This window comes from Myxocyprinus asiaticus, chromosome 11 (genome assembly GCF_019703515.2).
Source record: "Myxocyprinus asiaticus isolate MX2 ecotype Aquarium Trade chromosome 11, UBuf_Myxa_2, whole genome shotgun sequence".
Lineage (NCBI taxonomy): Eukaryota > Metazoa > Chordata > Actinopteri > Cypriniformes > Catostomidae > Myxocyprinus > Myxocyprinus asiaticus.
The window spans coordinates 12,659,203-12,681,450 of record NC_059354.1 but is presented as its reverse complement, the minus strand read 5'-3'; the positions used below and the strand labels follow the sequence as shown (position 1 = coordinate 12,681,450).

At 37.8% G+C, this 22,248-nt stretch overlaps 1 protein-coding gene across 2 annotated transcripts in view; it reads right to left on the bottom strand.

Moving 5' to 3' along the window:
- Positions 1–22,248, bottom strand: part of LOC127448192 (glycogen synthase kinase-3 beta-like) — a 125,936-nt gene that overhangs the window by 38,161 nt on the left and 65,527 nt on the right. For both annotated transcript variants that reach the window (XM_051710545.1, XM_051710546.1), the window contains exons 2-3: positions 20,350–20,543; positions 2,131–2,218 (exon numbers count right to left, since the gene is read on the bottom strand). In XM_051710545.1, coding sequence (XP_051566505.1) covers positions 2,131–2,218; positions 20,350–20,543 — 282 coding nt within the window. The remainder of the gene's footprint in view (positions 1–2,130; positions 2,219–20,349; positions 20,544–22,248) is intronic.

The following is a 22,248-nucleotide window of genomic DNA, read 5'->3' as shown; positions in this document are numbered from 1 at the left end:
ACGCACAATTAACAGAGACCACAAATGGAGTCGAGACCACACCCATCCGATCTGAAATCACACCGTGCACATTTTCATTCAGAAGATTTACACTTTAGAAAAATTGGCTGCACAGATTCATAAATTCGTTGTAATTTAGAATGTTAATTTTTCAGTGTCGCTTTATGCTTTCTTTCTTGAATTATCAGTCAAACTAATATTTTTTATATTATTCGGATGAATCCGTTATTCATTTTGAAGTCATTATTTGTGCATTTCCGAATAGGGGATTCGGCTTAGGGCACATCCCTAGTGTTTTTTTTGTTTTTTTTTTTAGATTGGACAGACAAGTAGTTCTGCACCAAATTCACTTCATTGGTTGAGCCAATGTTGCTGTGTCTCAAACAGACAATGTTGAAAGTACTACAGAGCCACAATGTTTCCAGAGAAATCAACCTGGGATCGGGTAACTGGCACATTAAAGGTGAAGTGTGTTATTTCTGCACCACCACAACTAATTTAACCAGCATGATCTCATGAAAATTACATGACCGTGGCAAAATTTTTGCAAAACAAAATGATGTGCCTTATTACACATTTGGATTGTAGTTTCCCAGTGAAATGTCCAGTGGGGGGCGCCAGTAGCGAGTGAAATGGTGCCGTAATCAGACAAGGTTTTAAAGGTGAATGTTAGATGGAGGTTTTAATGAGTAAACATACCTCTCTAACCTAAAACTTTAATCTAAACCTAACCGATAGTGTCCTAAAAGCAAATGCTACATGACAAGCACATTTTCTGAAGCAATCACGTCATTTTGCGTCGCTTCTATGACACTATCACTGCAATGTTATGATATTGTTTCAATATCATAACATTGCAGTGTTTGAGTAACTAAGCAAAAAATACGGGTTTATAAAGTCATAAACACCCGTTGTACTCATGATTTGTGTGAAAGTGAATAAAATGCACAACTTTGTTGTAGCGCCTGTAATTCCTGTTAATTTCCCCAGGAAACTGTGGCAAAATGTAAAATGTGGCACGTAAAACTGTAAAGTTTAGTTATAGTAACATTCATTCTAAGAGACTAGGTTGAATGAAACAATTATGGCATTAGTTTGGAGTGGGACTACCTGTTTTATGAACAATGGCAGGCAGGAATATCCTTGAAAAAAAAAAAGTAAAACATTTTTTGCAAAGAACTTACTTTTAAGCTAGGATTCATATCACCAAAAGAGGTGTGAGTAAAAAGTCAAGGGTTTGTTCAACTCTCAGTGAGTGGACTATTGCTGTAGCCATCTGTCTCACCAAACTTCTGCCCTTGTTCCAGTTATCTAAAATTGTTTATAATTTTTCTGACCTGTTCTCCATGTACTCCCTGTCAGCCTTTACCCTGGTGCTCTGTGATTGTGGGATACAAAGGGGCAGAGAAGTGTGTGTAGGCGTGTGAGCGGAAACCAGCTACTGAAATTTCAAAAGAGTGTTTCTCTGAGAGAAAAAACAATCGGTGGTCAGGTATTTCTGCAAAGTCGTGGTGTGTGGGCGACAGGTCGAGAGGGTTTGTATGTATGATGTGTGAGATAATGCACACAGAGCACAAGAAAAAGACAGAGATGTAAAAGTGTAGTTGGAGGTCAGGCAATACTCTGATGTTTATAGTATTAATGTGTGTGTGTCAATCTCTCAGTCAGTGTCAGTGCTGCTTGTGCCGTGCAGATGCACTTATAATCACATGGATAATTCTCAGAGTGGATTTCTCTCAGGTCAGCATCTGGGCACCATTATATTCCATTAGACATCAATAAACACAGACAGGCAATAATTCGAACTTTCCTACTCTGCATTTTTATATCAGAGTTTAAATCAGAGACGCTATTGAAACATCTGTCTTATTGCACGCATACTCGCAAATTGCAATACAAGACAGAAACTACTCCAATGAGTCTTTAGGAACCTTAATGGTCAAATAAAAAGTACATTCAAATCATAACGATATCGCAATGTCACTTAATTTGATATTGCCCATAACATCATAATGAATTTTGTGAATATTCATTATATCGTCCTTTCCACCCAGACAAACAGCACTGTAAAAGGATAGCAAAAAGACAATGTAATGTAACACAGCATAAGATGAACAGGTAAAAAGAGACTTGCCTTATCTCCACTTGAGTAGAAGAAGTAACGCAGACGGACTATGTTGCAGTGGTCTAGTTTCCTCATGATCTGAAGCTCACGGTTCTGCAAGAAAGACAAAAAGAAAAAAAAAGAAAAAATGATTAAAGTGGACATTACTTAAACATTCATTTCAAAGTATGCATGATACAGTACATTGCAATGACATTAACTTTATGTTTGCTACAATATGTGATTTTGAGGCCTACACTATATCTGTGGCGGCAGGATTTTGCTGGAAGTTCAGCAGATGTTAAATTTGAACACCTTATATAATATTTTTGGCTAATTTGATTATGTTTTAAAGTACCAAAAGAACTCTCGACTCATTTAACACTTTAACATATTTAAATCCATTCATGAAATCCCAAGAGTTTCCCCACATAAAAGTGGAATTTACTTCTGTGTACATTTTGTGTGAGCCAAGAGATGTCCCTTAGAAGCCTTGGGATCCAGTAAAAAAATTATTTGACTGTGCAAGAACAATTGGAAGACCTACGTTCCAAAATGGTTATGGATAATGGACATGGCTAAAATCGAATTGAAAGACTGACCACATTTACATGTACTTAAGAAAACAGTTTATTCCAGGGTTTTAGCAGAAAGCGGCGTTCTGAAACGTCATGTAAACAAGAACGCTGATTTCCTTATGCTGTTTAAGGGATTAAGAGAAAGCGGTTTAACACACCTAGGTTTCTCTCTGAGAACGCGGCTTTACATGGCCATGTAAACGCATAAGCAGCGTTCTGATGAGTGTTTGAAGAGTGTGCGTGAGTGGAACGTCATAGGATTGAGCTTAACAACAAAGCAACACAGTGGAAAGAATTCAACATTTCTGGGAGTACAGTGGTAAAATCATATACTATATTATACCCATTAATACACACAAATGTAAAATATCGACTACCCCAACGTCCACATATATGCGTACATTGGGGGAATCCTGGAGTTTTATGTAAGAGGGAAACCCCCACTACTGCACTGCAATTCACCTGCAGGTCATGACAGTTAGCTAAGGAAACAAACACAGCAACAACTCTGGAATATCTGGAAATAAAGCGAATCAACAGAGAGTAAAATGGTGAAGTCTTCCTCGGATGCAATGTGTGTTTACACAAGCGCCTCCTCCTTTATCTGTTACATTGGTTCCCAAACCCGGGACCAATATAACAGCGTTATAATGGGCAAGGAGGAGGCAGGAACTGGACAAAGCATCAAAGTAATATTTTAATGAAAACTTAAACAAAAAGACACAAAACACAAATGCACACATGGCAGCTGCGTGTGGCTCTCTTTCTCCCGAACTGCCACATCCAGCTGCATTTATCCCTCTCCTCGGCTGATTAGCCCGATTGGGGGCCAGGTGTGCATAGTCACAGCCCGGCCCCGCCCTCCTCCTCGTCACACTATGGTAAGACCCAAAATGAAGAACGACATGACCTTGCAATTGTCTACACTACAGAGCTTCACTCTAAGAGGACATACAATAGATCAGTTTCTGACCCATATCTGACCAGAATAAAAGACCAGAAGAGAGCTACCGAAATGGCCTGTAACCATGACAACCAGTCTCATCTGACAGCTTCAATGGGAGAAACTGGCTAATCAACAACTTTATTTAAAACACCACCCACATGGTGTGTGCCTAAAAGAGAGATGTTTTTTAGGCTACACAGTGCCAGCAGAAATTGGCTGGACGAGCATTAAATACTGCTGTATATATATATGATATATATATATATATATATATATATATATATATATATATATATATATATATATATATATACAGGGCCGAGTTGGACTCAAGACTGAGTCCATAACAGGCTGAATTTGAGTCAAGTCCAAATGAATCTGCTCATTAATCTGAATTAAAATTGTAACCGTAAACTCAACATCAATATTTTAAGCTTATTTGAAACTTCACAACTAAGAAAAACAGTTTGTCAATATAAGTGTAACAAAAACACCTCTATATTTTATGATTAGAATCCTGCTAAACAAACTTCAAAGTGGTTTCAAAAAATGAAAGCATATGCTTCAGGTGTATGAAGACAAAACTGTCCTTCAACACATTTCTTATTGCGTTCTGTTGACATTTCAGTTATTTGTTGCTTTTTCCCCTCCACTCAAACATAGACTAAAGAAAGTGAAAGCTGTGTCAGTCATTACAACCGAGGTAATTATGTTTCGAATTTTAATTACATTTTTATTTCTACTTCATTTTCAATTTGTCAATTCAATTTAATTTAGTTTTATTTAAAATTATCCCTATCTAAAGAAATAATATATACTGAGATTTCTTTCTGAATCTTTTTTCTCTATCTGCCGACTGATTTGGGAAAATACAGTACATGCAAATAAGTCAACAAAGTAGTAATTAGCACTCGCTGAGAAGTTACATCTCACGATTTGACTGCAAATGCTACATCTAAAAACACTGGAAAAGCCCACTGATAATATTAGGGCCATGTTGTCATGGACATGATTTTCTAGTTGATTTGCGGGAAACCGCACAATGCAGGGCAGTTCTGCGTGTTGCTCATGTACCTAAATCCCTGATGCGTCCGTGTGCGTCTCGCAGCAGCTGCCGCAGAAGATAAAAAAAAAACATTTGATATGTGCTTGAGCGGCAGCCGCGTTGGTCGGCAATCATTCTGAAATCTTTAATACCAACCAAAGAAAATTTCATTGAGCTCTTCTTTAACCACAAAAACATGGAGAATAATAATTTTGAGTCATAAATTTAACAGAACTGTCCATCAAAAGTGTCAGATATGTAGGCTAAAAAAAAACGTGCATAAGTTACCCGGTGGTTTACAATAAAAATAAAATTAAACAAAAAATGTAAATAAAAAACTCATAACCATGTAAATTCATCTCGTACCATGAAGTTTAGCTTCATACACAAACTCTGTCATCGAATAATACATTTATTTTATAGTCTAAAATTAAATTATAAACAAAACATTTCACTGCCCAAAATATCCTAATATTTTATTGTGCATGTATCCCATATTGTGCATATCATTGTGTTGTGAATGGTGGACAAATGCTGTAAAAGAATGTATTTTAAGCAGCTCATCAACACTTTGAAAATAGTCAATCAATAATAAGTAGATGCTGTTTATCTGTTTAGAGTCGCTGTCTGGTTTAGCAGTAACGCTTAAAAAAAAAAAAAAAAAGTTACACAGTTAATTCATCAAGCTATTATGGACCAGTTCAAGCTGACAACACTGCATGGACCACAAGAGACTACAGAAGCCTACATGTGTAGATACATTACGCCTAAAAAGACTTAATATCTAATATTAATACTATTTTTATTTCGATATGCTGTTTTTAGTAAACTGTGAGAGACATGATGTGGGTGACTTGACTCAATGAAGTTCTTGATTTAACATTTTTCACCACGATGAAATCGCAATGCGAGCACTGTCTTGGCTGCACAAATGGCACACGCAATTTTACCAGTTGTCAGGTCCTGTGTCGTGTGAAACTGCCTTGTTTAGTTTCTGTTACAGTGGATACATACCCGTCTTTATGTTCTCATCGTGCCAGCCACCTCGGTAGATGATGTTATACAGTAGTCTCTGTAGTTACATTCAAGAGTATTTGTTGACTGATGAGTGTGCCTGTGCATGTGCGTATGTATATGTGCGTGTGTTTGCTTAAACACAGTGAAACAACTCTTGCTATGTCTACGACTTCAGGGGCTAATACAGCTGCATGCAGACAGAGATGTGTTCATTAATTTCTGTTTTGTTATTTATTTATTTATTTTTTTACATTGCATCACAAATGTCATGGACTCGGCTGAACTCTGAAAAAAGAAAGGCTCGAGTCCGAATCAAGTCCGAGTAAAAATGCATCCGAGTCCGTGACAAATCCAAATCCATTAAAACTGGACTCGAGGGGACCTGGGTAGCTCAGTGAGCAAAGATCCTGGCTACCACCCCTGGAGTTCACAAGTTCGAATCTAGGGCATGCTGAGTGACTCCAGCCAGGTCTCCTACACAACCAAATTGGCCCAGTTGCTAGGGAGGGTAGAGTCACATGGGGTAACCTCCTCGTGGTTGCTATAATGTGGTTCGCTCTCGGTGGGGCGCGTGGTGAGATGTGCGTGGATGCTGCAATGGATGGCGTGAAGCCTCCACATGCGCTATGTCTCCGTGGTAACGCGCTCAACAAGCCATGTGATAAGATGCACGGATTGACGGCCTCAGAAGCGGAGGCAACTGAGATTCGTCCTCCGCCACCTGGACTGAGGCGAGTCACTACGCCACCACGAGGATTTAGAGCACATTGGGAATTGGACATTCCAAATTGGGGAGAAAAAGGGAAGAAAATAAAAAAATTTAAAAAATGGACTCGTGACTCACACTCGAGTCTAAGTCCAAACTCGAGTACCCCAACTCTATTTGATAGTATTGGCACAGCTCTAATTAATACACTAGTAATACTGATATCTAACTTGTACTACTTAAGCATTTCAAGTCATTTTGGAAAAAACAGATCAGATTTAGATCAGAAATAATAAGATTTCACACAATAGCGTTTGATGTGGACCCAAGTCTGTTTGTTTCACATAAAAGTTTTAATTAATTTGGTTGTTGTGTAAAAAGGTTTTCCTAACTTGGGTGAACACCAGCACAGACCTGTGAGAATAGGTTGAGGGGAGTGAGATCAAACTCATGTTTGAATTGTTTTGGATCAAGCAATTGAACCAAGTGTGAAAAGAGCCAAAGAGACAACATCTATGAGTGTGTGTGTGTGTGTGTGTGTGTGTGTGTGTCCTCACACATGCATTTATGTATGTGTTACTGTGACTTTGTTAGTCTGTAACTCACAATCACATGGTGGGTGGTAATTTGTGAACAATCTAGTCACTGCCAACTCTGCATACAGGCAATCTCATCAGACCGTTACATTTACACACAGCTTTATCAACTACCATCTGTCACACTTGGCTTAAAGTTGGTAATTGCCATTCGCAAACCATTTTACTTCCATAACCTGTTTGTATTTCCGAGAGAAACATGATATTTACAAAAGAAAAATGTAGGAGGGGACTTGATTTGATCCATCAGGAATTGATTAGATCATGAAAAGTGGCCATTGCATACCAGAACGGAGCCAGACATGAATGTAAGTCTGTTAAAACTATGCTATAATGCTACATAACTAGCATTTTGGATAACAATTAACATATCCAATAGCCTGCACCTACACTGTAGTCCACTGTAATGTCAGTGCAAAAGGAAAGTCATTTCAGAGGAATAGTAAAGGCTAATTTATACTTACTAAGCGAACAGGCTTTGTTTGGCTTGCCGAAAAATTATGATGAAATGGAAAGTCATTTTTGTTCTAAGGTGTTTGTTTAGTGATATTTCTCCTGTTAGCACACATCCCTGAAATTCTTGACCTAGGAAAACTCTACTCAAAGACCATTGATGATTGTTTAAAACCAATCATTAATTGTGGGTGTGGTTTGGATGTGACATTCTTTATTTATTTATTTTCCTCAACAAAATAGCCTTTGTTTGCCTAGAGTGCTGCAGTCCATTCAGGAGAAAAGAGTATGACTTATTAAATCCACTATATACAGTTTTGCTGCTTTAATGTCCTTTTCTGGAGTTTGAAAGTTTTGGACCCCATTGACTTGCATTGAATTGGAAAAACACCTCATATCTCAAAAGAAGAAATAAAGTCATAGTCAAAGTTTGAGAATGCATAAGGGTTAATAACATATTAATACAAATATTGATCGAGGGATCTAAAGTATCGATACAATATCATTAGAAAAATATATCGCGATATATCAATATTTGGTTGTATCGGCACAGCCTTACTAAGAACTGTTGTATTGCTGCATGGATTAAATATCATTGTTCCATGTGTTCATTTAGTGGAAAACATGCCTTCTTTATCTTTAACTAGATTTTTTAGTTCTCACATTAAACGTTTTTAATCAGCTTGTTCACTAAAGCTGTCTGGTCGAAATGACGGTTCCTTACTCTACCTTCCTTTCCTTTTAAACCATTTCAAATATACATACAGGTATACAGTATAAATCTATAAGATAAAGTATATATATATATATATATATATATATATATATATATATATATATATATATATACCGATCAGCCACAACATTAAAACCACCTGTCTAATATTGTGTAGGTCCCCCTCGTGCTGCCAAAACAGCGCCAACCCACATCTCAGAACAGCATTCTGAGATGATATACTTCTCACCACAATTGTACAGAGCAGTTATCTGAGTTACCGTAAACTTTGTCAGTTTGAACCAGTCTGGTCATTCTCTGTTGACCTCTCTCCTAAACAAGGCATTTCCATCCACAGAACTGCCGCTCACTGGATGTTTTTAGCACCAATCTGAGTAAATTCTAGAGACTGTTGTGTGTGAAAATCCCAGAAGATCAGCAGTTACAGAAATACACAAACCAGCCCGTCTGGCACCAACAATCATCCATGAGATAATCTAATCAGCCAATCATGTGGCAGCAGTGCAGTGCATAAAATCATTCAGATATGGGTCAGGAGCTTCAGTTAATATTCACATCAACCATCAGAATGCGGAAAAAAATTAGTTCTCAGTGATTTGGACTGTGGCATGATTGTTGGTGCCAGACGGGCTGGTTTGAGTATTTCTGTAACTGCTGATCTCCTGGGATTTTCACACACAGCAGTCTCTAGAATTTACTCCGAATGGTGCCAGAAACAAAAAAACATCCAGTGGGCGGCAGTTCTGCGGATGGAAATGCCTTGTTGATGAGAGAGGTCAACAGAGAATGGCCGGACTGGTTCGAACTGACAAAGTCTATGGTAACTCAGATAACCACTCTGTACAATTGTGGTGAGAAGAATAGCATAACTGACTAGTCAATTAGTGATGTCGACTACTAATTTTTAAAGAATAAAAAAATATTAAAATATTTTTACTTTTTTAAATTGTAATATTTAAAGTGTTAATATTGGAATTAATGTAGTTTAAATATTTTTTTTTAAATCACAAATCCCATTACAATTAGTATAAATAAGTATAATATTAACATTATTTTCATAAATCTGACGGTTTACCTCATATTTGCTGCAGGCGCTAAACTGTTAGCATGAGTCACGTCACAAAAAGCAAGCGCTGCGTGGACAAGTTTCACAAAAGTGTAAACTGATGTAGTATAATGCAATATTTGCAAAATAATGTCAAGATAATGTCAATAATGCTCAGAATGTCAAGGATGTGCGCTCAGAGTCTTCATCTGATGTTGGAGAAGCGAAAATGGCCGTCAATTGCAGGTGTTTTTTTTTTTTTTTTTGGTGAGGAACGCTACTCAAACACGCTTAACCGACCTACAGAGCTGGAGATATATGACAAAGATCAGTGCATGGACCCGGACCAGAACCCTCTCCAGTCGTGGAAAATGAATGAGAGTCGATATTTTCTAATCTCTCACACATAGCTGTCCCTTCCACGTCTGTCCCAGCCAAGAGAGTGTTTTCTGTGGCAGGTGTCAACAGGCTTTGCTCGCATCTCCTCATAAACATGTAGATTTTGTTTCTGAATAAAAATATGTAGATGCATGAACGATTAAGCCATTTTAGTCTGTGAAATATATAGACTATTTTTATTATTTACTGTTAACAAGATAACAAGCTGGCTTTTGAAACACATTTCATTTAAATGTGTTGAGGCCCATGTTTAAAATTTGATGCCCTGTTCAGTTCTTTATTTATTTTAAATAGATTGACAGATTTTTATTTTCATATAGGCCTATTCATTTATTATTGTGGTACTTTGAAACACTGACGTTCGGCCTATCGTATTATGGCATCTTTGCACAGCAGAGTTAAGCCTGCTCAGAGCCTGCTTAAAATTCTGTCTAAAGATGCAAAAGCCTGACTAAATGATCCTGCTCTGACCAACATCAGCCCCTAGAATCAAAGGCAGTTCTGAGGCTGTTTAAATTCTGTGTAAATGAAATGCAGAATCAGAGCATTTCATTTACACATAAAAAACAGAATGGCCAGACTGGTTCAATTTGATATATTTGATGTGTCATTTTATTTCTATATTTAGATTTTTTAAGTGTAGGTTTAAATACTCTGTAGTTGAAATAATACGGTCAAACACAAAAGAGTTTAGCTCGTGGAATTCATTTATGAAATAGAGGTAGGCTAAATTTGTGGCTCATTAAATTACATTATTTCAAGCTTAATGTTTTGGGCATTCTGTGTTATTATTAGTTTTATTGTTTTTACTTCATTTACATTCAAATGTATTCATTTCACTCGTTATGTAATGAAGACACGAACAACAAAGTGTTGGCAAAACATGCATTTAACGGTGAAAACATTGTAGTAACAGTATTTTACTATCAGACTTTTTGGCTCAGAGCAATGTTCCTGTTGTTTCATACATAATCTGTAAATCTCTGTTTTGATGACTTTGACAGTTTTGTGCACACAAAGGTTATAGTTAATTTTTTTACAATAGCCTATCTGTTATCCTACTGAGGTGATGTGCTTTCCATCTATAGCCTATCATTAAGAAACACATCTGATTGGTGTCTTGTGAAAATTACTCCAGCCTAATTATCCAGGGCTTTATTGACTGACTAGGCAACTAACCGTCGACATAACCCATCGACAAGTCGATTTTGAAATGATGCAATTTTGCACATCCCTAATACAGGGCTCGACATTAACGCTTGTCCGCTTGTCCGGGACGAGTGGAATTTTGAATGGGCAAGTTAAAGAGAATTTTACTTGCCCGACTGGACAAGTTGGCCAATTAAAAACCTCAATAACGAAAATTAGCTCAATAGAGTGGGATTGAGCAAAATTTTAATAATTCACACGTTTCACTTTCAAAATGCGGGGAGTTCCCTCTTTTGCGTCGCTCTCTCTCCCTCTCGCCTTCACTCGTGGTGCAACGTTCAACAGCTTGTGAGCGCGTTCAGCGGGGAAGCACATTTTTAGTGAACCTTAGATGTTACATATATTAACGGGTATAAACCTGTTAACTTGACATGTGAAAAGTGTTGTACTGCATCTCTGTAAGCGAGCGATGAAATAAAACTATCTCTCCTGTTTATAAACAAACAAAGATGTTTTCTTCGCAAGTGCGCAATGTTGGAATGATAATTTTGTCTCGTTACATTGTGGTGCTCCTTTATAAAACAGCAAGAAAGCAAGGCAGAAACTGCAAAAATGCATTGTGCTACCATCTGTAGAGTGAAGAGAAACACTTAAATCAGGCCTCTGCATCATCCTGAAGACCTGAAACACCTCTCATCTCTCTAAAGCTCCATCTGATGTATGCATCTGAGCTATTTTCTCTGCCACGTGAATCAGTCAGTTTTAATAAGTGTATCAATACACATAAATAATTTATCAGAATTACATGAATATTATAACATTAAAAAAATACATAATTAAAATATATTATCTATCTTTAATATACATATCTGTTTTCAATATACATCATAACTGATTTAGCAGCAAAGTTCTCTCAGGATTTTATCTGTTAACATTTTCAATGCATTTTGTCAATCTTAAACAGACATTTTTTATTAATAATTTTACACATAATTTATTAATCTTAATGTTAATTACAACATATATTAATACATTTTTTTAATAAAAAAGTTGTATATGTAAATATTAGTTAATGCACTGACTAAAAATGAACAATTGTATTTCTTTAGAAATTAACATTGACAAAGATTTTGTCAATATATTATATTATATATATTGTCAAAATATATTGTTCATTGTAAGTTCAGCATAGCTAATGCATTATCTAATGTTGATGAAAGGTGCACTCAGTAATTTTTTCCTCATTAAAAAAGTTTAACTTCTTAAGACATGAATTGCAATTTTGCAACATATGTAGGAAATCATGAGCACTCACATTAAAATGAAGACTCCATTCATATCAGTAATCTTATAAAAGCTGTTTTATTCTACATGGAGGGGATCCGTACATGGGGGCTGCCATGTTAGAATCACATGACCAGCTAAATATTACTCCCTTAATCTCAGTTACCGTCCTGTTATTTGACACTTTCACTCATTGATCAAAGTAATGATGGCTGACTGTGAATAGTGAATTTCTACAATGGCATCTGAAACTGAAAACTGTTGATTTTAAATGATGCAGCAAAAAAAAAAAAAAAGATGCAGTGACAGTGAATATTGACTGTAACTAACATTCTGTCAAAAATCTAAGTTTGTGTTCCTCAGAAGAGAGAAATTCATACAGGCTTGAGGGTGAGTAATGATTTACCATCTTTCTGCACTGTGTTCTTAATGTGATCCCTACTAGCTGTAATAATTGTGATGGTGGTTTTTCTTTTTTCTTTTTTCCTTCCTTTTTCTTTTTCTCCGGACAAGAAACTTTTTTACCCGGACAAGTGAATGACAAGTTGTCACGTGTGTTGCAGAGATGAGGACCCAAACGCAGAGATAAAAAACAAAATATTTTATTTACCAAACAAACTCCCACGAGGGGGAAAACATAAACAACCCCGAAGGGGACAAAAGGGTAATTCAGGCTGGGACAGAAGGGAACAAGGAATCAGGACCGACCGGACCGAGAACAGGAACAGGAATCAGGAACGACAGGAACACTAGGAAAAACATAAAGGACTGACTGGAGAACAAGACAATCTTGCACTGGACAGAGAGAAATCAAGCGGGTTAATAAAGGGCAGGTGTAACTAATGAAACAATAATGAGCAAACAAGGAGGCGGGGTGTGACGTAAGACAGAGAAGCACGCGGCGATACAAAAACAATAACAAAGCCGCGTGTTCTCACAAGAAGGCAAAATATCCGATTGGCATGAGCGCACATCGCCAAGACAAGGAGGTGATATACACTCATGCCAATCGACAAACAAGACGAGACAGGACACTTGTGTGAGAGTTCGGCCACACACACATCCAATACCTTACCGAAGTGACAAAGCGTAATGCGCGCCTGCGGAAGTGAGAGACAGACACAAAAACCGACATAGATTATTGACGCGAGTGCATGCAGCCAAGATGACACAAGCGCGATGCACCATCGTCAATAACAGACAGACAAGGACTATGAATGTCCCGACACAGACCGAAACCGAACTAGACAGGAAGTCAGGACCCAGACACCACACTCCAGACATGAAACGCAACAGACTGAAGAGTGTGTGGCAGGGAATAAAACAGAGACCGTGCGCTCACACAAATGACAGACAAGGGAGAATAATGCCATGGTCCTGTCAGACCAAAACCCAGACTGAAAGAGTGACAGGACTGTGACACCAGTTTACTGTTCAATATTTAATGTTGAGCCCTGCCTAATATATATATATATATATATATATATATATATATATATATATATATATATATATTAGTGCTAAGTTAACACATTAATAACGCGTTAATGCAAAATTCGTTTAACGCCACGCATTTTTTATAAATCGTAGTTCATGAGAAGCGAGTCAATTCGCGCAAACGTTGCTAATGTCACATGCATTGACTGTCGGGAAAACAGATGGTGGGAGACATTATGCTGATCCCTGCGCCAAGCATTTTATCAATGTAGCACAGCAGCAGAACATGCCCGCAGAGCACAGATAGAGCTTGTAACATGATTGCAGCAGCAAGACAGCTGCAGTTTGAACACCAGCCTTGCACTGCGAGGCGCGATACGAAAGTTGTGAGGCACGGTGCGAGCGCGAAGTGAAAGTGTGAGCACGAGGCAATCGTCTGTGTTCCGTGACCGCTACCGGGTCCTTGAATAACATGTAACGTGCCAGTAAAGGCAGCCAGTGGAGTTTCTGGTGCCCCCCTAGGGAGTTGGTGCCTTATGCAGATTGCATAATATGCGGAGAGGTAGTGACGGTACTGATTACCAGCTAACGGAAACCCTGCTGCTGTCTCCAAGGTACTGTCACAGCATCTCTGTTTGACTGTGCACTAGCCAATGCAGAAGTTGGAGATATTGCTGGAACCCTGCAGGTAATCTACACTGTCTTTAACCCATTAAATGTTATCACATTTTGTTATGTTGCAGCCTTATGCTAAAATGCTTTAAATTATTATTATTATTTTCACATCAATCTACACTCCATACCCCATAATGACAAAGCAAAAACTTTGTAAATGTATATAAAAAAAAATATATTAAAAAATGAAATATCACATATGTTGGCAAATCAGTAACAAAATGGTTACTATGTGGTTCCTGTGAAAATGCAGTTGTATTGCAAATTCATGGATATTTATAATTTGATAGTGACTCCAATTAATGAACTTGATAACTTGATTCATAAGAACTATGCATGGGCACTTGCTTTGGTGTTGCCACCCCTCATAGTCTGCATGCCACCCCCTTGCCACCCCATGAAAAAAGTTCTAGATCCACCCCTGCCGCTTGGCATCCGTAAACTTATCTCTGCTTTCACATTGTTCTCAACTGGTTTGGGACACAACCTGCTCTGTATTTTCGCAATACTCCATATTTCTTCATCGCTCTCATGTGTAATAACGTAAAGCAGTCCTGCCCACTGATAACCACTGTATCTCAGGATCTCTATGGGTTGACACATTTCTACTGCCACATGATATGCAACATCAAACCGCCCAGCACTGAGGCAAACCACGTGTGTGTGTCTCAGTAGACTCTGTCCAGTTGCAGCATGGTACAAAGCCTACTCACATGCCACAATCATGTGTATGCAAATATGTGTGCGTGTGGGTGTGTGTGTGTGTGTGCGGCAGGGTAAAGGTCATATCCACACACACACACACACACAGAGCAATGCATATTTACTGACACACTTCACACATACAGATCATCTCACAAAAGGTGGTAAAGAAATGACAAAAATAACAACAAAACTATGTAAGACAGATGACGTGCAGAGAATTAACACTTCTAATTTTTCCAAATGCCAATGTATAGAGACTTAAGACAAGAAAGAGAGAGGGGGATAGAGAGAGAGAGAGAGAGAGAGAGAGAGAGAGAGAGAGGAAGTAGGGAAGGAGAGACATGCAAACTGAAAGTGCAAACTTGCATATCTAGTTACTGAATAAACTGCCCCATTTTAACTTATAAAAGTGGACAGCACAAAATACTAGGGATGCAACGAAATTTCGGCAACCGCAAATATTCGGGCAAAATAGTTTTGGAGGGCTGAAACCATTGACCGAAACTGTGACGTTTAATTAGCGCTTCTCCGATGATGTGTTTTGACAGAGTCAGCGTCTCCTCCCATTTCGTGAACACAGCTTGGTTAAGCTACAACAGCTAAACTTTCTGCAGTGTGGATGCACTTCACCGTGACCAAAAAGGATGCTAAAATAGCAAAATGTTAAATTTGTTTGGCTGAAATATCGAGAGGTGGCTCATTGCCCAAGAACTTTAGTACAACCAGTTTATCACCTGAGAACATGACACCCTAAACAACATACCGAGTTCACCAAAACAACAATGGCAAAGAAAAATCTCCCTGGCCCCAGCACACCATCCATCCGTAGCTGATATTTTTGAAAAGGGTAAAAAAATGACCAATGACAACGCCAAAGCAAAACGCATCACTAAAAAAATAATGGAATTTTTTTACCTTGGATGATCAGCCCTTCTCAGTAGTCGAAAACATAGGGTTTCGCAAGTTGATCGAACACATTGAGCCCTGTTATACAATTCCGAGTAGACGTTATTTCTCAGATGTGTGTCTGCAAGAAATGTGCGGCGTTGTTGTGAATCACATCCAGGAGCTCCTGACTGCAGACATCACAGCCATTAGTTTTACTACTGACATTTGGAGCTCAGACGTCAGCCCCACTAGTATGCTAAGTCTAACAGCTCAATGGCTAGACAACGATTTCATATTGCAGAAGGTTCTGCTTCATGTACGTGAGTTTGGGGGGGGGGTCACACTCAGCAGCAGCCAGTTCAGAGGCATTTTTGGCGAATTGATCAAACAAAAGTGCACGTCATACTCGGGGACAATACAAGGAACATGGTGAAAACTATGGAGAACCTCGATCTGAAGAGCCTGCCCTGCATGGCACATACTCTTCAGTTAGCTGTCAAAGAGAGAGTGCTGAGTCAGGGCAGTATAGCAGATGTGATAGCTACAGGGAGAAAAATTGTGGGCCACTTCAAACATTCTCCTCTTGCATACTCGCGCTTAGCAGATTTACAAAAACTGTTGGGTTTGCCAACAAAAAGGCTTTAGCAAGATGTCGAGATGGAATAGTACATATTATATGCTGGAAAGCCTATTTGAGCAAAAGACAGTCCTGGTTGCATCCGTAGCTGATTATGATCTTCCCGCATTGTACAGTGCCCACCAGTGGGCGTTAATTGAAAATGTCATCTCCATTCTTGCCCTCTTTGAGCAGTTAACAAAGGAGATAAGCTCATCCGATGCATCTGTTGCTGAAGTCATCCCCTTAGTTATAGCACTAAAGCATCTGCTAAGCAAAGAGGTTGAAACAGACCACGGAGTAAAAACGGCAAAACACACACTCTTGGAGGCTGTCAGCAGGCAATTTAATCAGACGGAATCCGAACCCTTGTATTGCATCGCTACTGTACTTGATCCGCGATACAAAGATCATTGCTTTGATTCTGGTATAAAGCAGCAGGCACCCAAATGATCAAAACTGAAATTGATTTGATGGAGACCAAAGACATGGGACTCAGTGGACTGCCGGTTGAGGTTAATGGATACGGTGCGCACAACTCAGAGACTTCTCCGATTTTCAAAAAGACCCGTACAATGGATGAGGTGCGCACACCACCAACGCTGTATGACATGTTCAACGAGATCATCAAAGAGAGCAACCCAAACACCAGACTGACTCCGAGTGCTACTGCGCAACAATTTGATTGTTATATTGCGGAACCCCCCATCCCCAGAAGCGATAGCGCTCTTGCGTATTGAAGCGCAAATCAAGGCCGCTTCCCACACTTGGCACAGATGGCACGCAGATTTTTGTCTGCCCCCAGCACAAGCATAGACAGTGAGAGACTGTTTAGTGCAGCATCTCATGTCACTGATGAGAAAAGGAACTGCCTCTCCTGTGAGAAAGCAGAGAAGTTACTGTTTCTGAAGAAGAACCTGCCACTTTTCCTGAAGAAGTAAAACATTGAGTTATTAGGCTACCTAAAAGGCCAGTGATAGCTATGAGTTTACCCAACTGAGTTTTTTGTTTTTTAAGGCCTTCAAATATTATCCATGTATTCTTTTTTCACAAGGTAGTAGATAGACATTCATAGAACATAAAAAAAGGTAAATTAATTGAATTAAATTACATTTATTTTAAAATAGATAAATATATCCATTTTTTTTATTGTTATTATTATTATTTTATTGAGCTTTATTTGATATTTGAGGCCTAAATAATTAAAACTGTTATGAAGTGCACAGTGTTCAGAAATAAAATCCACTTTTCACCGTTGTACTGTATTTTTTTAGGAATTTTCTCATTGATAAGCTCAGAAGCAAAATTCATTAACTAAATTAATTTAAACACACTGCCACATAAATGATCAATCAGCAATTACCCAAACTTTATTTTTGGTTTCGGTTTCGGTTTTCAGCTAAATGAAAACTTTAATTTCGGTTTCGGTGTTTCTGTAAAAAAAAAAAATGTCAGTGCATCACTGCAAAATACAGGTGTAAATGTCCTAAACATTTTGTAATCGTATCACTGAAACCACATTCAGAGGTGGTCAGAAATGCATGCAACCACATCAAATTTGTAGTGTATATCAGTGTCAGGAATTAGCCTAACTTTTCCATTAAGGGGCAATATTCATTTATGTAAAATAATTCAATTTAATCAATTTATTAACATTAATTCACAATCTGAAAATTAGGTCTTATTTTTGCAATAATATGTACAGTATACTAGGCCTAGCATATAATATTAAAGGAATATTTTGGGTTCAACACAAGTTAAGCTCAAACAACAGCATCTGTGGAAAAATGTTGATTACCACAAAAAAAATTATAATAAATAAATAAAATAAAATATAGACTCGTCCCTCCTTTTCTTTTACTCTTTTAGGGTTTATAGGCAAAAATGTGTATTTTACAATTTTATAAAAGCACTTGTAAGCTGTCAAGCTGTTTAAATCGTTGTTTTTAATGGCCATTAGGGTTTTTTGTGCTAATCAACATTATGCCACAAATGTTTTAGATTGAGCTTAACATGTTTTGAATCCGAAATATTCCTTTAAGACATATACAGAATCAAATGTTACAAATACAACACAGTGGATTTCATTACAGTGGTATTATTTGCCCAAAGCCCCCATTACGTTCTGATCATGGTGTAAATGCTAATGCATCCTGATGATGCGTCCCGGACAAGAGCAATGGATCTAAAGGATCATTTCTGATATGCCTGACATCAACATGCAATAGACTCAGACACAGACTAGAGGTCAAGCGATAGTGGATTTTGCTGATACCGAAAACTAAGGTGGTGGAAAAGCCTGATAAAGGATTAATCAGCACATAGTTTTTCAAATTGACTTACAGAATGTTAAAAACAAATATTTCCTTACTATGACCCAAGAGTCCAAAATGAATAAAATCCCAGATGCAGTTTATTGTCCAAACAAAATCCCAATTAAGAAACCTGAAAAATTTCATGCATAATCCATTATAATGCTCAATAGTTAAGTAGGCTATTTACCAAATTAAGCTTTTTATAGCTTATATATTCACCACATGAAGGGCTTATAATATATATATATATAGTCTAGGAATACGTTTTATTATTATTCACAAGAGGCACGTTTCTATATAATCTCATTTTTGCCCTCGCTTTAATTTAAAACACTTCATTATCTAATCAAAATAACAAAATATGGATTGACATGAGGATAAAAATATGGATGAATATTGTCAATGATGACAGATTTAGATACAGCAAATCCCCATGAGGTGTCAGTGATTGTTTTTATTTCACCTCTAAAGGTCACTGTTTTATTGCAGAGCCAATGCATTTTAACTGTAGAATCCTCCAGCACCGGCCACAGAGGAAAAAAACAATAAAAAAAAATATATCTGCATCTATCAGCACAGATTTTTGTTGATAACTAATAGTTCCAAAAATCAATTATCGGGACTGATTAATCGGTAAACTTGACATATCGGTCTACCTCTAACACAGACCACATTAAGCATGCACAAACAGCTGCTTGACTATAATGAGTATTTCACTCAAAATGTCATGTTTGAGGTGAGGTAAAAGTTCAAGGAGCTTATTTTTTGGAGAAACAGTGTGCTGACTTTTTATACTTTATCAGTCCACAGTAGCCTAACTCTTGTGGCAAGTATTCAGAGACTCTTGACAAAATCTCATCACAAGTGGTCACAGGAGACGTATGTAAATGCCAGGTGTAAACGGTGATGTGTCTCACCTGACCACTGTGATTGGTTCACCCAAGACAGTTTTTAATACCAGGTACAAACAGGGTCAATGTGAGCAGTTGGAATCAAGTAGAGAGTTTAAGAATTAAATAGCCAAAGCATGAGCCAGTGGATATTGTATATGAGTGACATACAAGGTCTATGTAATGTAATTACCAGCTGATGCTCATTCTTTAACTTTCAGAAATCAGTCCGATAGTTCATTGAGATGAGCTAAAAGCACAGTAACAACAGTGCAGGAGTTGTGAAATGGATCATGGGCTGTGTTTCAAAACCTAGAGATTTGTCTTGCTGTCTACTGCTTATATAAGCAGCTGTTTTCTATGGCAGCACCCTGATTGAAATGGAACATCATAAGTGACTGATTTGGAACACTTTACACAAACAACAACTCACGTGAAGCGCATGGGAAACTCAAAAACTGATTTCAATGGAGTTTGACAATAGAGTTAAGCTGCACTTTAACAGTGCCGTCACCCTAGAGGACCTGACAAAGTGGCAATGCAAAGGGCAACAGATTCACCAACAAAACACACATGCAGCACACACAGATATGGTGTCAATTTATCTGCCAGGTCACTGTACACATGCTGTCCTTCTGTCTCACACACACACCACATATGGAGTTCTCTAAAGACACGGTTCATCCACACAGGTTGCTGTCACAACAGGTCGATGTCACCTTTTTCACACAAATGAAATCATTTTTTTTTTTTTTTCAGTCTTACCTTAAATCGCTTGTCTTGAAGGACCTTCTTAATGGCCACCAGTTCTCCTGAGTCGCAGAGCTTGGCCTGATAGACCACGCCAAAAGAGCCGTTCCCGATGACCTTAGTGTCAGTGTAGCTAACCTCCTGTGGCCGGTCAGGTCCTTGTCCAGGGGTTGCCACTACTGTGGTCACTTTACTGCCATCTTTATCTCCTATAGACAGAGACAAAGAGAGATGGGGGTTTAAAGTAGTGATACAAAGACTGATCCCACTTTTTCAGAAAGAATTGAAGTCGTTATTCATGGAAAATCTTGCCCTCTGCCGAAGGTCTCAAAAATGAGTTGCATTCGTATCGCGTCACTAAAGCCCCACTAGGCCTGTCGCGATCATTAAATAATCATCTGACTGCGGTTATTTGATCTAACCATGATTATTGAGCACTTCAAATTCCAAACACACTTTAATGCCCAAACAAGGGAATTTTAAGAGGCTCACACCAAACTCCAGCAAAAATATAAATGAACAAATATAAACTTTGATAGTGAACGCAAAGCACTTCAGAGACACAGAAGAGGAGACACGTGCTTGCTCTATTTCTGTGGAGTGATTAAATGAAGAAACAAAATCTTCTGCTTTATGAGAAGTAAGGGCTCGTGGGCTTAATCAAAGAGCATTAAAATAATGTGTGAAAGGGAAGAAATTAGGAAAGAAATATTTTACTATTGCATAATATGATATAATATAATATAATATAATATAATATAAAATAATTGATAAGTTTTTAAGGCTTTAAAAGGAAATCATATATCCCTATTTTATTATTTGATTAATATATTTGAAGTTAAAAATGTAAAAATGACTTCTTAAAGGGTTAGTTCACCCAAAAATGAAAATTCTCTCATCATTTACTCACCCTCATGCCATCCCAGATGTGTATGACTTTCTTTCATCTGCTGAACCCAAATTAAGATTTTTAGAAGAATATATCAGCTCTGTAGGTCTATACAATGCAAGTGAATGGGTGCCAAAATGTTTACGCTCCAAAAAGCACATAAAGGCATCATAAAAGTCCATATAATCCATATTTTCTGAAGCTATATGATATGTGTGGGTGAGAAACAGACCAATATTTAAGTATTTTTTTGCTTGAAATTCATCTCCCTGCTCAGTAGGGGGCAGTATGCTTGAAGAATATGAATCACCAAAAACACAAAAAGAAGAATGTGAAAGTGATCTGTTTCTCACCCACACTTATCACATCACTTCTGAAGACAATGATTTAACCACTGGAGTCTTATGGATTAGTTTTGTGCTGACTTATGTGATTTTTGGAGCTTCAACATTTTGGCACCCATTCACTTGCATTGTATGGACCTACAGAGCTGAAATATTCTTCTAAAAATCTTAATTTGGGTTCAGCAGATGAAAGAAAATAATACACATCTGGGATGGCATGAGGGTGAGTAAATGATGAGAGAATTTTCATTTTTGGTGAACTATCCTTAAGAAATATGACAATTTATATGACAATTAATCGGGAAAGCCTAAAACAGTGTTTCCCGCTATGGGATTGTGTCCGTGTATTGAACTCATTCATTAGCAGTATTCTTGTAAAGGTTCTGGGAATTTCTGTTCTGACAAGTCATCAGAGGATTCGTAAAAATTTGTACATCTCTAAAGCTGTACATACATAAAAGCCCTTATGTTTTAGATGCTGTGGAAATGTTAATATTGTACATTTCACTGTATATCCAAACATCCAAAAATGAGCATATAAACATTGCGCACATACACCTATGAATACTAATAAAATCACCCTGGATTTGTGCACCCCTAGGTTGTATACCAATAGCAAACGAGCAATAAAAACTCAATAAGAACGCACAGTACGGTCTCAACTGTAACACCTGAGGCACC